At 38.9% G+C, this 18,190-nt stretch overlaps 1 protein-coding gene and 1 non-coding gene across 2 annotated transcripts in view; both read right to left on the bottom strand.

The window, feature by feature from the left end:
- Positions 1 to 7,008: 7,008 nt before the first annotated feature.
- trnai-aau (transfer RNA isoleucine (anticodon AAU)) lies at positions 7,009 to 7,082 on the bottom strand. Its single transcript has one exon. It is a non-coding gene; the product is annotated as a tRNA-Ile (tRNA).
- Positions 7,083 to 8,238: 1,156 nt separating this feature from the next.
- Positions 8,239 to 18,190, bottom strand: part of cul2 (cullin 2) — a 43,540-nt gene continuing 33,588 nt past the window's right edge. Inside the window, exons 18-21 of the mRNA XM_062021905.1 lie at positions 12,730 to 12,932; positions 10,965 to 11,066; positions 8,996 to 9,112; positions 8,239 to 8,799 (exon numbers count right to left, since the gene is read on the bottom strand). Coding sequence (XP_061877889.1) covers positions 8,668 to 8,799; positions 8,996 to 9,112; positions 10,965 to 11,066; positions 12,730 to 12,932 — 554 coding nt within the window. The 3' untranslated portion in view covers positions 8,239 to 8,667. The remainder of the gene's footprint in view (positions 8,800 to 8,995; positions 9,113 to 10,964; positions 11,067 to 12,729; positions 12,933 to 18,190) is intronic.

The raw sequence follows: 18,190 nt of genomic DNA on the forward strand, positions 1-18,190 counted from the left end.
GCTCATCCATGCGGACTGGACACTGGCCGAGAGTTGGTGGGCGGCCGAGGGGGGAGACGGATCTCTTGGTTGCTTTGTTGGATTTCTTGGTTGCTCCTGTCTCTGGCCATACAACCCCCACCCCAGCACACGATGGCGTGGAACACCGCAGAGGCCACCACAGTGTATATGTTTTTTGTTGTTTTACTTTTGTGACTGTGTGTAGAAGTGGCTGGTTGCATCCGCTCTGCTCTTTTAATGTCTTTAATGTCCTTTGTGTTCTTTGATGTTTCCCTCTCTTACACACATGTTTATGTGTGCTATGGCTATGAGGGTTTTTTTTCCCACGGCCTCAGTCTGGACCCCCTCTCCAGGGGCCCAGGCTTAGACAATGTTGTGATAATCCTGGTAGAGTGTGCATAAAGGACAACCCTTTGTTTCTTCCAAATACGTATTTAATATTTAACACAGAGCTGTGAACTCTATATGGCAATAGTGCTCATGTGAACATGAGAAATTAACCATGGAAGAAAATGTGTTTACATAAGATGTCTTTATCCTAAGAAATATCATGAATGATTACACATTTTTAGTAAAATCATTGTTTTGCTAAATGACAGATAGAATGTAATTTCTAGAAGGTCTGGAGGAAAGTCTGGTATCCATAATCCACTCTTACAACACTAATGTAATATTATTAAATTGTAACTTTGAATAAGCTCGGCTGCAGCTACAGTCTGAACCAGCTTGGAAGACGTAGAACATCAGCTTGCTGGTGTCACGGCGGGGTTTTCGCTTACTGCGGGGTCGTTCTCCCAGGAAGGCAAACGGACGACTCCGGACAGGACTTGCAGGTAGGAACATGATTTAATTTGAAGAAACAATCAACGAGATACAAAACAGAAAACAACCCGAAGACAAGTGTGCCTATCGCACGGGGAAGCTAAGGCAAAAACTTAGGACATGAAACTATAGACATCAACCTCACGAAACTGTGGCATGAAACAAACACGAAACTGTGGCATGAAACAACTAGCATTAACTATGGCATAGAACAAACACGAAACTGTGACATGAAACAACTAGCATTAACTATGGCATAGAACAAACACGAAACTGTGGCATGAAACAACTAGCATTAACTATGGCATAGAACAAACACGAAACTGTGGCATGAAACAACTAGCACTAACTATGGCATAGAACAAACACGAAACTGTGGCATGAAACAACTAGCATTAACTATGGCATAGAACAAACACGAAACTGTGGCATGAAACAACTAGCATTAACTATGGCATAGAACAAACATGAAACTGTGGCATAAAACAACTAGCATTAACTATGGCATAGAACAAACACGAAACTGTGGCATGAAACAACTAGCATTAACTATGGCATAGAACAAACACGAAACTGTGGCATGAAACAACTAGCATTAACTATGGCATAGAACAAACACGAAACTGTGGCATGAAACAACTAGCATTAACTATGGCATAGAACAAACACGAAACTGTGGCATGAAACAACTAGCATTAACTATGGCATAGAACAAACACGAAACTGTGGCATGAAACAACTAGCATTAACTATGGCATAGAACAAACATGAAACTGGCATGAAACAACTAGCATTAACTATGGCATAGAACAAACATGAAACAACTAGCATTAACTATGGCATAGAACAAACACAAAACTGTGGCATGAAACAACTAGCATTAACTATGGCATAGAACAAACATGAAACAACTAGCATTAACTATGGCATAGAACAAACACGAAACTGTGGCATGAAACAACTAGCATTAACTATGGCATAGAACAAACATGAAACAACTAGCATTAACTATGGCATAGAACAAACACGAAATTGTGGCATGAAACAACTAGCATTAAGTATGGCATAGAACAAACACGAAACTGGCATGAAACAACTAGCATTAACTATGGCATAGAACAAACACGAAACTGTGGCATGAAACCAATAATGACGCCAGGACGACTGACTGGCAAAGGCAGGCTTAAATAGTCCTCTGATTAGAAGCAGGTGCGCGTCCCGAACACCAGAGGCAGGTGAAAATCATAAGTAGCCATGGTAACTAAAACAAACTCAGGTATCAAACAGGAACTAAAAGAGTCCAAAACTAACAGAACATAACAAAAACATGATCCGGACCACGGATCATGACAACTGGGGAGCAAGGAGCCTGAGCTGGATCTAGTCCTCAAGAACCAGTCTTCTCCAGAAGAGCTTGACTCTGGTGGTGCGAGCAGTTATTACTTAGCCTGTACATCGGAGTTTAACCCTGTGGGTTATGACCGACAGGACGAGATCATGGGTGATCCAGGTGGTAATTTCACCACATATTAGTATAGTGTAGTACCAGGGTTTCCCTACATTAAATTGATGTAACAGCTTGGCACCGTGGCAAAATAAAAGCCGCCACACCTTACAAATGAGTGTCTTTTACGTAAAAACAGATTTAAGTAACACATTGCATAAATGCCATAGGTCAAGCGGCCGAAATGAGTTTCCTCCGTCGGGTGGTGGGTCTGTCCTGGGCATGACGTTAAAGTGCATCTGGCAGTGGAGGCTCCTCTATGGGGTCTTGGGGCAGGTGGGTCTGTCCTGGGCATGACGTTAAAGTGCATCTGGCAGTGGAGGCTCCTCTATGGGGTCTTGGGGCACTAGGAGGTTAACCCCTTTACTACTGTTACCCCAGGTGGCCCTTGGCAAAGGCCTAGTACCTGACTGCCCCCTAGCCAGGGATACGGTGAAAACCTCAACGGTGGAGCAGGCGGAAGACGGTAGATGGAAGAACTACCACAACGGCTGTGAGGATACATGCGGGCCCAGTTATGGGAAAATAACAACCCAAGACCTCAACGGTGGAATAGGCGGAGGATGATTGCTAACCCTATGGAGCGTCACAACGGCTGGTATGGCGGAAGAAGGCTGCAGCAGAAAAGGGTCACCAGTCGTCTTGGACTCCATGCCACTGGACCCTGACAAGGATTGTGTGGTGACTGTGCACCAGTCTCCCCACGTTAAATAAAGTCACGCACAGGCATCCTCCATAAAGGGATACCCCCCTACCAGGAGGACCGTCATACTCTCTTCGAGTGACCGCCAATGGTGTGTCTCTCCTTAGAGATAGGGTGAGAAGATCTGTCAATTGGGAGGAGCTCAGAGTAAACCTGCTGCTCCTCCACTTGGAGAGGAGCCAGATGAGGTGGTTCGGGCATCTGGTCAGGAAGCCCCCCCCCCCTCCGGACGCCTCGTTAGGGAGGTGTTTAGGGCACGTCTGACCGGTTAGAGGCAACGGGTAAGACCCAGGACATGTTGGTAAGACTATGTCTCCCGGCTGGCCTGGGAACGCCTCGGGATCCCCCGGGAGGAGCTGGACGAAGTGGCTGGGGAGAGGAAAGTCTGGGCTTCCCTGCTTAGGCTGCTGCCCCCGCAATCCCACCTCGGATAAGTGGAAGAGGATGGATGGATGGCATACACCAACGTTAACACTACACTTACCTTGAAAATGTCAACCTTGATGGGAACATTCCTCCAATGTGACAATATTTGTATTACATAAAGTTGATATCTCGTCATTAGTGCGAAATAATTCACAAAAACATAAAATTGCAGATTATGGTTGACATTATTTTCATCTCCAAACGTTAAATGCATCCATATGTCTACTCTTCTCGAACGTATCGCTTTTGGTATCAGGACGATCTCACTCATGGATGATGGGTATCAGAGTCTTTAGGACGATCCCTCATGAAAATCATGGAATCATTTGGTGAATTTTCCTCTCGTTGGTTGATTATGACTGTAATAACACCGGGAACATGTTGTATTCAAATAAACATGTTTATATAAGTCAATGCAACAATGTATCAAATTAATTACCATTATTTTTATAACGTTTAAAGAACATTCACACTTCTATTTGAGGCGTTATATCCCGCACTCTTACGGCTTCTAGGACGTAACGACGTAACTACGTACGTACGTAACATTACTCTCCTGCTGGCCCCACTGTGGACTGGACTCTCTCACTATTATGTTAGATCCACTATGGACTGGACTCTCACACTATTATGTTAGATCCACTATGGACTGGACTCTCACACTATTATGTTAGATCCACTATGGACTGGACTCTTACTATTATGTTAGATCCACTATGGACTGGACTCTCACACTATTATGTTAGATCCACTATGGACTGGACTCTCACACTATTATGTTAGATCCACTATGGACTGGACTCTCACACTATTATGTTAGATCCACTATGGACTGGACTCTCACACTATTATGTTAGATCCACTATGGACTGGACTCTCACACTATTATGTTAGATCCACTATGGACTGGACTCTCTCACTATTATGTTAGATCCACTATGGACTGGACTCTCACACTATTATGTTAGATCCACTATGGACTGGACTCTCACACTATTATGTTAGATCCACTATGGACTGGACTTTCTCACTATTATGTTAGATCCACTATGGACTGGACTTTCACACTATTATGTTAGATCCACTATGGACTGGACTCTCACACTATTATGTTAGATCCACTATGGACAGGACTCTCACTATTATGTTAGATCCACTATGGACTGGACTTTCACACTATTATGTTAGATCCACTATGGACAGGACTCTCACTATTATGTTAGATCTACTATGGACTGGACTCTCACACTATTATGTTAGATCCACTATGGACTGGACTCTCACACTATTATGTTAGATCCACTATGGACTGGACTCTCACACTATTATGTTAGATCCACTATGGACTGGACTCTCACACTATTATGTTAGATCCACTATGGACTGGACTCTCACACTATTATGTTAGATCCACTATGGACAGGACTCTCACTATTATGTTAGATCCACTATGGACTGGACTTTCACACTATTATGTTAGATCCACTATGGACAGGACTCTCACTATTATGTTAGATCTACTATGGACTGGACTCTCACACTATTATGTTAGATCCACTATGGACTGGACTCTCACACTATTATGTTAGATCCACTATGGACTGGACTCTCACACTATTATGTTAGATCCACTATGGACTGGACTCTCACACTATTATGTTAGATCCACTATGGACTGGACTCTCACACTATTATGTTAGATCCACTATGGACTGGACTCTCACACTATTATGTTAGATCCACTATGGACTGGACTCCCACAATATTATGTCAGACCCACTCGACGTCCGTTGCATCCGGTCTCCCCTAGAGGGGGGGGGGGGGGGGGTTACCCACATATGCGGTCCTCTCCAAGGTTTCTCATAGTCATTCACATTGTGTTTTAGTAGAGTCAAGACAGGATTGTACTGATCAGCACTGACACCTGCTGGCAATGACCTGAATGACACCTCTTGTCTTACTGAGGAGTCTTCACCTAAAATGCTTTGCTTAGTTGAGAATGTTTGGGGAGATTTGGCCCCAACTTTGAGATCGGTGTTAGAACACAGATTTACTGCTCAGGATTAGACGACTTTTTGTGTTTACATCCATTGTGTTGACAACAGGCTGATATTTAGAGAGTCAAGCAGCTGCACTGCATGATTAATGTCAGTAAAATAACCTAAACCTGGTTTCCTTTTCCCTCCATTTGAGGTGCAGAGTCAAACTAAAAGTGTATTTACTGCTGGACTTACTAATGATGCAGGGAGCTTTTATTACCACACTAACCTTTTTTTTGGACACTGAATGTATGTAACTTCATTTTTTGCGTTTGATTTTTTTTTATTTTTTTTTTAAACCAAATTGTGTTGACATTTTAAAAAATCAGTGTATAAAAATTCAGTGTAAAAAATGTCAATGTTTAAAAATTCAGTGTAAAAAAAATATTAAATTCATAAAAATTCAGTGTAAAAAATGTCAATGTTTAAAAATTCAGTGTAAAAAAAATATTAAATTCATAAAAATTCAGTGTAAAAAATGTCAATGTTTAAAAATTCAGTGTAAAAAAATGTAATGTATAAAAGTTCTGTGTAAAAAATTCAATGTATAAAAATTCTGTGTAAAAAAATTAAATGAATAAAAATTCAGAGTAAAACAAATTAAATGTATACAAATTCAGAGTAAAAAAATATATATGTCTAAAAATTCAGAGTAAAAAATTCTATGTGTAAAAAAATCTATGCATAAAAATTCATTGTAAAAAAATTCAATGTATACAAATTCAGAGTAAAAAAATTAAATGTATAAAAATTCTGTGTAGAAAAATTAAGTGTAAAAAATGTCAATGATTAGCAATTCAGTGTAAAAAAAATTAAACGTATAAAACTTCAGTGTGAAAAAAATTCAATGTATAAAAATGAAATGTAAAAAATTCAATGTATAAACATTCAGTGTAAAAAAATGTAATGTACACAAATTCAGAGTAAAAAAAATATGTATAGAAATTCAGAGTAAAAATTCAATGCATGAAATTCAGTGTAAAAAAATTAAATGTATAAAAATTCTGTGTATAAAAATTCAGTGTAAAAAATTAAATGTATAAAAATTCAGTGTAAAAAAATTCAATGCATAAAAATTCAGTGTAAAGAAATGTTATGTACACAAATTAAGAGTAAAAAAAATTCTATGTATAAAAATTCAGTGTAAAAAAAATTCAATGCATAAAAATTATGTGTAAAAAATTTAATGTACACAAATTCAGAGTAAAAAAAATTCAATGTATAAAAATTCAGTGTAAAAAATGTCAATGTTTAAAAATTCAGTGTAAAAAAATTCAATGCCAGGCCACGCCCCCTTATAAATACACAAATCATTATGAAAGTAGCCATTGATTGATTGATTGATCTTTTATTAGTAGATTGCACAGTACAGTACATATTCCGTAGAATTGACCACTAAATGGTAACACCCCAATAAGTTTTTAAACTTGATTAAGTCGGGGTCCACGTTAATCAATTCATGGTAAATAAAAAAAATAAAAAATTAAAAAAATTAAAAAAAATTAAAAAACAAGTGGCCCGTACGGGGATCGAACCCGCGACCTTGGCGTTATTAGCACCACGCTCTAACCAACTGAGCTAACCGGCCGTGTCAATGACTTCATCTCTGACCAATCAGGACTCAGTAGGAGGAGCTTCTTTTACGTCGTTACAACCAAATATGGTCAAGTGTGATTGGTAATCACGTCTCTGACGTCACTTTGTGTGTCGCTAAAGTCAGCAGAGCACGAGTCCGCTCACACAAATGTCAAAAAAAGGCCAAAAGAAATAAAAGGTGTCACTTTCCCCCCCCAGGAAGTTGTCAAGGACGACGCAACACGTGATTAGTCCCACAAGTACACCTCGACTGGAACTACTAAGGACGTTCGTGCAGTTTCACTTCTCAAGTATTTACTAGTATACAAGCTGCACGTTGTCGCACTCTGCTGGCCAACAAGAGAAGTGCAGTCACAATGTCCCTGCAGCGACTCTTTCTGGCCACTTGGTGGCAGCATAACAGTACTGTAACTTGTCTTACTAAATGTATTCTTTCTTTCTATTTTGGCAGGGAAAAATAAATGCACTCCATGTAATCGCAAATTATGTTCACTTAAAAATGGTCTAATTATGCAAAAATACATTGTCAAATATTCAAACAATGTTTTTAATAGAAATAAATACTAATAATAATGATTTCAAAGCAAATTATCCATCAAATTGTGAAATTTAAAAGTAGATTTCATGGTAAAATTGTGAAATTGACTTGTGGTTTTTACAGCATTTTTGTCCAAATGAAAAAAATATATATATATTTTTTAAACTGTAATAAACTGTGGTGCCGTTTTGGCATTTACAGTAATACACTGAAATATCTACACTTGTTGATTTGTGGTATAAAAAAAACAACAACAAAAAACTGTCAGCTCAGGTGACACATTTTTACTGTAAAAATGAAGTTTTTTCACCTACAGTAAAAAAAAATTATTAAATTTTACAGTAAAATTCTTGCTTTTTACCATAAAAACAGCAGTAGTGTTTTTCCATTTACAGTAACATACACTACATTTTGAGGTGAAATTATCGCAATTTACCATATATTATTTTACTTTTTTAAAAATCTAATAAAATGCTTTTAAAAATGGTGTAATAATAGTATTCACTGTTAGAAGCGGCCCTCTGGGGCCAAACATATGTGGCCCTCAGTGAAAACCACTTTGACACCTATGATATCAAATGTGCATTTAATTGTAAATAAAAGTCTTGAGGGATTTCATTTCATTTATTTGACAAGCATTTCATTATTTGTACATCTGAAAGTAGATACAATAGTCAGTATAGCAGTTTTTATTACAATATTATTCCTATCCAGAACATTAAAAAAACACACACAAGAACTGCAAATGTGAGAAAAGAAAGGCTGTTTTTAACATGAACGTGCCACTCGATGCCCCGCTGTACGGTCCTTTCCGGTCACAAACACCTCGGCGTCCCGCTGGAGTCGTCCGCCGCCGCTGATGTTGTCACGACTACGAGTCTGACGGACGGGGAGTGTGTGGGCTCAGCTGTCGTCCGGTTCAGGCCAGACCGCGACAGTCCAAAGAAAGGGATGCCAGAGTCTTGTTGTGTTATTGTTTATTTTGTCTTTTAAAAGCCGCATGGTCCGAGGTCACACGGGGGACGGGGGTGGGGGGGTCTTAGGCCACGTAGCTGTACTCGTCCGCCGAGGTCTGACTGCGCTCGATGTACTGCTTGTCGATCAGGACCTCGATGCACTTCTTGATCATACTGATACTGGGGTTGAACCTGGCTTTGGACTGATTGATCACCTGCAGGAGGACAGTTATTGGACACATGCTGGCTGGGGTTCAACACTTTGCAATGCAGTCTGCTGAAAATGATGGAAAGTCGAGGTCAAAGTTGGAATTGCCACAAAACACATTTTCACTAATTCGACACTAATGTTGCGTTATGTTTCCTGGTCATGTGACCTGACGGATGGTGGCTGAGAAGAGAGACACCCACCTCCTGTATGAGGGCGTTGTGTCGCAGCACCTTGCGGGCCTTCATGATCCTCACTATAGCAGCTTGTAAATACATTTTGCGGTCTTCGTCCACAGCACTTCTAGTCTGCTCCATTTCCTACCGAGCAGAGACACGTGTGAGGGTCAACCAGGGTAATAATGGTAGGTTCACGTACAACTAGGGATGATACTCGAAACCGGTTTTCCCGGTTGTTTGATAAGAAAAGAACCGATTCCTCGGACTCGAATCCCTTTTTGAGAACCGGTACCCGTTATGGAGACCACTATAGTAAAGGAAAAGAGTTGATTCTTTATTCGAATCCCGTCCCGACCACAAATGCTCCGTGGGACATCACAAGAAATGACGTCACGTAGCTCAGTCATTAGGCGCAGATAGTGAAAGCAGGAAAACAATGGACGGGAAAAAGCGCTCCAAGGTGTAATAAAGTTCAAAACAAAAGCTATAATCCATCGAATAACTTTACTGAGAGATTTGAGCAGGGTAAAACACATGACCAACACTTTTACCACCAACCGGAAACATAGCAACCAGGCTAGCAACGCACCTCCTTTACGGCAGCTGTCACAACCTTCTTAAAGCAACCGCAGCACATACATATATATACAACACTGCAGCACATACATATATATACAACACTGCAGCACATACATATATATACAACATATCTCCCTTTTTTAACTTTTGTTTTTCTTTCCTTGTAAACGTTACAAAATCACACTGTAGATGTGTTGTCTGTCTAATTATAAATAATGCAGACGAGGCGTGTTGGCTGACTTCTTGACGTTTACTTTCACAGCGTGGCAACATGCAACACTTTTCGGGGCTACCGCGCATGCTCGTAACTCCCGTTGCATGCTGGGTAGTGTAGTTGTTATATTCCCTCGCTCATAACATTTTTCCCCCTATAAAGAAATAATGTTAACTCAATAAAGTGTATTTCTTTTTTTAGCTTTAACTTTTCATTTTTTAGCATTGTAACCACATTTGCAAACAACTTTTCTCTTCATAGAATTTTCTTTCAATAAAGAAATAAAGTGCAAAAATGTCAAAGCATCATAACAAACAGTTATGTTCCAATAGCAGCAGAAGTGCACTTTTTGGAGAGCTGTATTATTTTCAGTTTTGTGCCCAAGGGACTGATTTTATTCAACACTATATTATTATTTATACACCTATAGTGATCACAGAGACAGCTTGTTTTTGTGTTACTGTATATATTTGTTTCTCTGAAAAATCCCACTTAATATACTTTGGGTAACAACAGTCAATATTTATTTATTTTATTGTATTTTTTTAGGTGGGTAACAGTCAATATTGATTTATTTATTAGATTTTATTTTTTTATTACATAATAAAAGTGAGCTTTTGTTAAACCAAATATTGTGTGTTTTTTTCCATATACGACAACCTATCTGGACTCCATAAGAGAAATCGATAAGGAATCGGTTCGATAAGAGGATTCGATAATAGGCTCGAACTTGATAATTCCTTATCAAACATCATCCCTACGTACAACACTTGTCATCAATTAGTATTCAGGTTGTAACATGAGGGTCAACCAGGGTAATAATGGTAGGTTCACGTACAACACTTGTCATTAATTAGTATTCAGGTTGCTAACAGGAAACAGAATGTACATTTTTGTTCACATTGAATGAAGTAGAATTTAGTTTCCGTGAATTTCCACTGAATAATGTTCATTTGTGTCATGTCACTTGACATGTCTACATTATTGCATGCATGTTGGACATATTTCAGTAGATAGGTTGACTTCGGGAGGGACAGGCGGTAGAAAATGGATGCATGAATTATTCCTAGGAACCTGGTGTGCACATTACTGTATATTTAGTCAAGCAAATATTTGTCATGTGCAGTTATAATAAAACATAACTCCATGACCTTAGAAGATGAACCAGGCAGGACTGTGGGTGTAAGGTGAGTGTCTGACCTGTGGTGTGTCCTTCTGCATGGACGTGGTGATCTTGAACTTTGTCCTTTTACTGACAAAAGTCATATTTAGTGAAAAGGTGGATTCCGCTTCAATCTCCTCCTGCGAGCCAGAGGGAGGAGATAATCAATCAATCAATCAATCAATGTTTATTTATATAGCCCTAAATCACAAGTGTCTCAAAGGGCTGCACAAGCCACAACGACATCCTCGGTACAGAGCCCACATACGGTAAGACACATGAAACATGCAAAGCAGTAATTATAGTCTGCAAATGATGTGTGCATTTATCGGCCGATAATATCGGCCAATCCCTTCCCACAGGAAATGCCCTGTGGTACAGCAATGTTATGCCCATTTGATTGTAGACTCTTACTGACACCTTGTGGCGATGTGAAAATACTACGCGTCATTAGTTTGGGCACTGCTTACATTCTGTTTTAACATGTTCGATCTACACTTCTGTGAAAATATACATAGTTTCGTTGTACTTTTGCAATGACAATAAAGCCCTATCCTATCCTATCATATCCAAAAATGTAATAAGCAATTATTCTTCTGTTCTTTGACACTTTACCTAATTTTAGGTGATAGTATACATTTTTGTATCAATCCAATACCAAGTAGTTACAGGATCATACATTTAAAGTCATCCTGTGTCCAGGGACGTATTTCTTGACTTTATAAACATTAAAAAAAATACTTTATGACAATACAAATTATTGTTATAATCATTTGAGTATCAACTATATACAACTTTTGTATTTGGTATTGTTACAGTCGATATTTGTATAGGTCCACCTATTGGTTTACATTCAAGAGAGCTAGCTTGCTGTTAACAGTTAGCTAGTGCATTGTCCTACGGTGTGTAGAATAGAATAGAATATATCTTTATTGTCATTGTACATTGTACATTGTACAACAAAATTGCAAGCAAACTAATTTAGTGCAAATGCATAATGACACATAAAAAACATAAGTACGTGGTACTCAGATAAATAGATAAAAATAATACATAAAATACCAAGCACACCGCTGACATGCACAGTCATTATTTTTTATGCCTTGTGTTCAGCGACACTATTGCCCTGCGATGAGGTGGCGACTTGTCCAGGGTGTACCCCGCCTTCCGCCCGAATGCAGCTGAGATAGGCTCCAGCCCCCCCCCCGCGACCCCGAAAGGGACAAGCGGCAGAAAATGGATGGATGGATGGACTTCCGGGTTGGCGACGTCAGTTCAGTTCATGAGACAATTGAGAAGTAGACAAGTTGTGTTAGCTCTTACAAGCCTTGGAAAAGATAAGTCTGTAAGTAAACTGTTTAACTTTGTTTATGTAACCCAATATTAAGGTGGAAAGTGGTTACATTTGAGAGTAAGATGTTTAATGAAAAACGATTTTTGTGCAATGGATGTTATGAGGACTTAAAATGGCTGCCAGTTGTATATTTCCACCAATCGAAGTAAACAAACAATTGTCCCCACACTAAAAGTATACGGCGAAGGAGAAAACTATCCGACTGAAGGTTAAGTTTAGAGAGAAATGCACCAAGCAAACGGCACACATTTGGTGGAATGGCCCTCAAACACGCTCGCTTTTTCTTTGGCTTTTGGAAAAGCATCCGAATGAGAAGTTTGACAATGCGGTCGTACTCATGCCTGACTGGGAGTTAGTATCTTCCTGAAGGAGCACTCAACGTTCTTCCAGGTCTGATTCCAGACTTCATACAAGTCCTATTTCTACAAGTCCTATATATGACATCTGACCTTTTCCGAGTTGTGGTTGAGCATCTTCACGTCCAGCAGAGACTTGATGGTCTTCTGCAGCTCCTTCTCGTTCATCTGGGTACCGTCCTGCAGCTCCTTGTAGGAGGCCATCAGGCTGTTGTTGAAGGTGAGGAGCACCGCCATCTGGTAGGTGGACACCATGGCCACGTAGGGCTTGGACAAGTAGTTCATCTTGACTTCACCTTTGGCAGACACATGGCACATACACTTTGCATTATTAGGGGTTTAACTGCAGATAAATGGGACATACAGTCGTGCTCATAAGTTGACATACCCTGGGAGAATTTACGATTTCTTGGCCATTCTTCAGAGAATATGAATGATAACACAAAAACCTTTCTTCCACTCATGCTTAATGGTTGTGTGAAGCTATTTATTGGCAAACAACTGTTTACTCTTTTTAAATCAAAATGACAAAAGAAAGTACCCAAATGACCCTGATCAAAAGTGTACATACCCCAGTGACTTTGATCTGATAACATGCACAAAAGTTGACACAAACAGGTTTGAATGGCTAATCAAGGTTCCAATCCTCACCTGTGACATGTTTGTTGTTAATTAATGTGTTTGTATGAAAGGTCAGTGAGTTTCTGGGCTTCTGACAGACCATTGCATCTTTCATCCAGTGCTGCACACATCTTTCTGCATTCTGAGTCATGGGGAAGGCAAAAATAATTGTCAAAGGATCTGCGAGAAAAGGTCATTGAAGTGCATAAAACAGGAAAGGGGTATAAAAAGATATCCAAGGAATTGAGAATGCCAATCAGCAGTGTTGAAACGCTGATTAAGAAGTGGAAAATGAGGGATTCGGGTAGACCAGCAAAGATGTCAGCCACAACTGCCAGGAAAATTGTTGGAGATGCAAAGAAAAATCCACAAATAACTTCAGCTGAAATACAGGACTCTCTGAAAAATTGAGAATGCCAATCAGCAGTGTTCAAACGCTGATTAAGAAGTGGAAAATGAGGGATTCGGGTAGACCGGCAAAGATTTCAGCCACAACTGCCAGGAAAATTGTTGGAGACGCAAAGAAATATCCACAAATAACTTCAGCTGAAATACAGGACTCTCTGAACAATTGTGGTGTGGCTGTTTCAAGATGCACAATAAGGAGGCACTTGAAGAAAAATGGGCTGCCCCGTCGAGTCACCAGAAGAAAGCCATTTCTGCGCAAATGTCACAAAGTATCCCGCTTACATTACGCCGAACAGCACAGAGACAAGCCTCAAAACTTCTGGAACAAAGTCATTTGGAGTGATGAGACCAAAATTGAACTTTTTGGCCAGTCGACCATGCAGCCCATTTTTCTTCAAGTGCCTCCTTATTGTGCATCTTGAAACAGCCACACCACAATTGTTCAGAGAGTCCTGTATTTCAGCTGAAGTTATTTGTGGATATTTCTTTGCGTCTCCAACAATTTTCCTGGCAGTTGTGGCTGAAATCTTTGCCGGTCTACCCGAATCCCTCATTTTCCACTTCTTAATCAGCGTTTGAACACTGCTGATTGGCATTCTCAATTCCTTGGATATCTTTTTATACCCCTTTCCTGTTTTATGCACTTCAATGACCTTTTCTCGCAGATCCTTTGACAATTATTTTGCCTTCCCCATGACTCAGAATGCAGAAACATGTGTGCAGCACTGGATGAAAGATGCAATGGTCTGTCAGAAGCACAGAAACTCACTGACCTTTTATACAAACACATTAATTAACAACAAACATGTCACAGGTGAGGATTGGAACCTTGATTAGCCATTCAAACCTGTTTGTGTCAACTTTTGTGCATGTTATCAGATCAAAGTCAGTGGGGTATGTCAACTTTTGAACAGGGTCATTTGGGTACTTTCTTTTGTCATTTTGATTTAAAAAGAGTAAACACAGTTGTTTGCCAATAAATAGCTTCATACAACCATTAAGCATGAGTGGAAGAAAGGTTTTTGTGTTATCATTCATATTCTCTGAAGAATGGCCAAGAAATCATCAATTGGGTATGTCAACTTATGAGCACGACTGTACACACACTGCATTATTAGGGGTTTAAGGCTATGCATAAAAGGCTCGTGTTGTGTTGGGTGGTTGTTTTAAGGACAAGGTCCCCCAACTTTTATTGAGCCAAGTATAGAAAAACCTCTCGGCACACAACCAAGCGTGTAATGACTTATCCCAGGGTTTCCCCTGCGTGTAATTGATGGTGGTGCACCGTCACAGCAAGATAAACACCGCTCCAAAATATTTACATTTATTTTTTAACATGAAAACAAATTTAAGTAACATATTGTATGGATGGATATCCTGTATATAGTCCATTATTTACATACTATTGGCCATAATAAGTTTGGAAAAACATCTTAAATATCACAAAAAACGTTCCTCTATGCCAGGGATGTCAAAGTGTTTATTAAAGGGCCACATGGCAGTTATGGCTGCCTTTAGAGGGCTGCTTGTAACAGTGAATAATGTTTGAATTTGCCTCTGGGTTTAATTTTTTACAAAATTTTATGGTAAATGGAAAAAAGTACCACTGTTTTTTGAGAGTTTTTGTACGGAAAAAGCTGGCAGCTTAGTTGGCAGAATTGTTGTGTTAAATGTACATTGATATTTACTAGAGATGTCCGATAATATCGGTCTGCCGATATTATCGGCCGATAAATGCGTTAAAATGTAATATCGGAAATTATCGGTATCGTTTTTTTTATTGTCAGTATCGGTATTTTTTTAATTTTATTTTTTTTAATTAAATCCACATAAAAAACACAAGATACACTTACAATTAGTGCACCAACCAAAAAACCTCCCTCCCCCATTTACACTCATTCACACAAAAGGGTTGTTTCTTTCTGTTATTAAAGGGAAACTTCGGTTTTTTTCAACCTGGGCCCTGTTTTCATAATTTTTTCTGTATATGTGAGTGCTGGATAAAACATTTTTTGAGGTCGCGCCAGTATTGAGCAGGGCAGGCAGCCTCCAGCCCAGCTAACGCTCGTACACAGGGCAACTGGCTCTCGTCAAAATTCGGCCTATAAACATGCATTTTTTTCACACTGACAGGCTCAGATAGTTACAATGAGTGTCCGACAACATACTAGAAAGGAGAAATTAACGTATGTCTCTACCTTTAGCTGGAGATCGCTGTGTGTTGTGAGCTGTGTCCAAATCTCACCACGCTACAAATCTCGTTCCGAAATCTCGCGATAACTCGCGACAAAACACCGGTGGAAAAACAGTTACCTGACTGAGGTGAAGAGAGATGACTGAAGTGATTTTCTGCCTCCACTATAAAACTAAAATAACAGTCTTCGGTAATCCAACAGAAAATCACTTCAGTCATCTCTCTTCACCTCAGTCAGGTAACTGTTTTTCCACCGGTGTTTTGTCGCGAGTTATCGCGAGATTTCGGAACGAGATTTGTAGCGTGGTGAGATTTGGACACAGCTCACAACACACAGCGATCTCCAGCTAAAGGTAGAGACATACGTTAATTTCTCCTTTCTAGTATGTTGTCGGACACTCATTGTAACTATCTGAGCCTGTCAGTGTGAAAAAAATGCATGTTTATAGGCCGAATTTTGACGAGAGCCAGTTGCCCTGTGTACGAGCGTTAGCTGGGCTGGAGGCTGCCTGCCCTGCTCAATACTGGCGCGACCTCAAAAAATGTTTTATCCAGAACTCACATATACAGAAAAAATTATGAAAACAGGGCCCAGGTTGAAAAAAACCGAAGTTTCCCTTTAATATTCTGCTTCCTACATTATATATCAATATATATCAATACAGTCTGCAAGGGATACAGTCCGTAAGCACACATGATTGTTCGTGCTGCTGGTCCACTAATAATACTAACCTTTAACAGTTACTTTTACAAATTTTCATTCATTACTAGTTTCTATGTAACTGTTTTTATATTGTTTTACTTTCTTTTTTATTCAAGAAAATGTTTTGAATTTATTTATCTTATTTTATTTGATTCATTTTTTTTAAAAAGTACCTTATCTTCACCATACCTGGTTGTCCAAATTAGGCATAATAATGTGTTAATTCCACGACTGTATATATCGGTTGATATCGGTATCGGTTGATATCGGTATCGGTAATTAAAGAGTTGGACAATATCGGCATATCGGATATCTGCAAAAAGCCATTATCGGACATCCCTAATATTTACAACATGATATTGTTCATGGAAAAACACTACAAGTTCTTTTCTTATTCTGGCAACTTAGCTGCCAGTTTTTCTACCGTAAAAACAAATGTAGCATCTTTCCATTTACAGTAATACACCGTTAAAAACTGGCAGCTCAGTCAACAGAATTTAACGCAAAAAAACAGTAGTGGTTATTTTCAATTTACAATAATATGCTGTGAAGAAGAACGTCAAATTTATTGTCATTTTTATTAATTTGATGGGTAGTTTGCTGTAAAATCATAACTCAAGCAGATATTTAAGTATTTATTTTTATTTAGACAAAAAATGTTTGGAAAGTATGATAATATACTGTAATATTTGTTGCAATATTGGATACTATTAAAGTTTAAAAGGTAAAAAGTAGGGATGTCCGATAATGGCTTTTTGCCGATATCCGATATTCCGATATTGTCCAACTCTTTAATTACCGATACCGATATCAACCGATACCGATATCAACCGATATATGCAGTCGTGGAATTAACACATTATTATGCCTAATTTGGACAACCAGGTATGGTGAAGATAAGGTACTTTTTTAAAAAATTAGTAAAATAAGATACATAAATTAAAAACATTTTCTTGAATAAAAAAGAAAGTACAACAATATAAAAACAGTTACATAGAAACTAGTAATGAATGAAAATTAGTAAAATTAACTGTTAAAGGTTAGTACTATTAGTGGAGCAGCAGCACGCACAATCATGTGTGCTTACGGACTGTATCCCTTGCAGACTGTATTGATATATATTGATATATAATGTAGGAAGCAGAATATTAATAACAGAAAGAAACAACCCTTTTGTGTGAATGAGTGTAAATGGGGGGAGGGAGGTTTTTTGGGTTGGTGCACGAATTGTAAGTGTATCTTGTGTTTTTTATGTTAATTTAATTTTAAAAAAAACAACAACAAAAAAAACGATACCGATAATAAAAAAAACGATACCGATAATTTCCGATATTACATTTTAACGCATATATCGGCCGATAATATCGGCAGGCCGATATTATCGGACATCTCTAGTAAAAACCAGCGGAAGCTGACAAGAGGACATGGTTAACGGTAAGCTCGCAACCCAAGAAACAAGTGCTTTATGAACTTTTAGAGGTCTCGATGGAACCACATCACAGCAGAAAGTAACCTGGTTGATACTAGAGTGATTCGATGGATATTTTCACAAAAGGTTTTTGTTCATGTTTACAAATTCAGGGAATAATTTCCTGGACACAGGAGGACTTTGAGGGCATAAAAACCAA

This window comes from Entelurus aequoreus, linkage group LG15 (genome assembly GCF_033978785.1).
Source record: "Entelurus aequoreus isolate RoL-2023_Sb linkage group LG15, RoL_Eaeq_v1.1, whole genome shotgun sequence".
In the NCBI taxonomy this organism is placed as follows: domain Eukaryota; kingdom Metazoa; phylum Chordata; class Actinopteri; order Syngnathiformes; family Syngnathidae; genus Entelurus; species Entelurus aequoreus.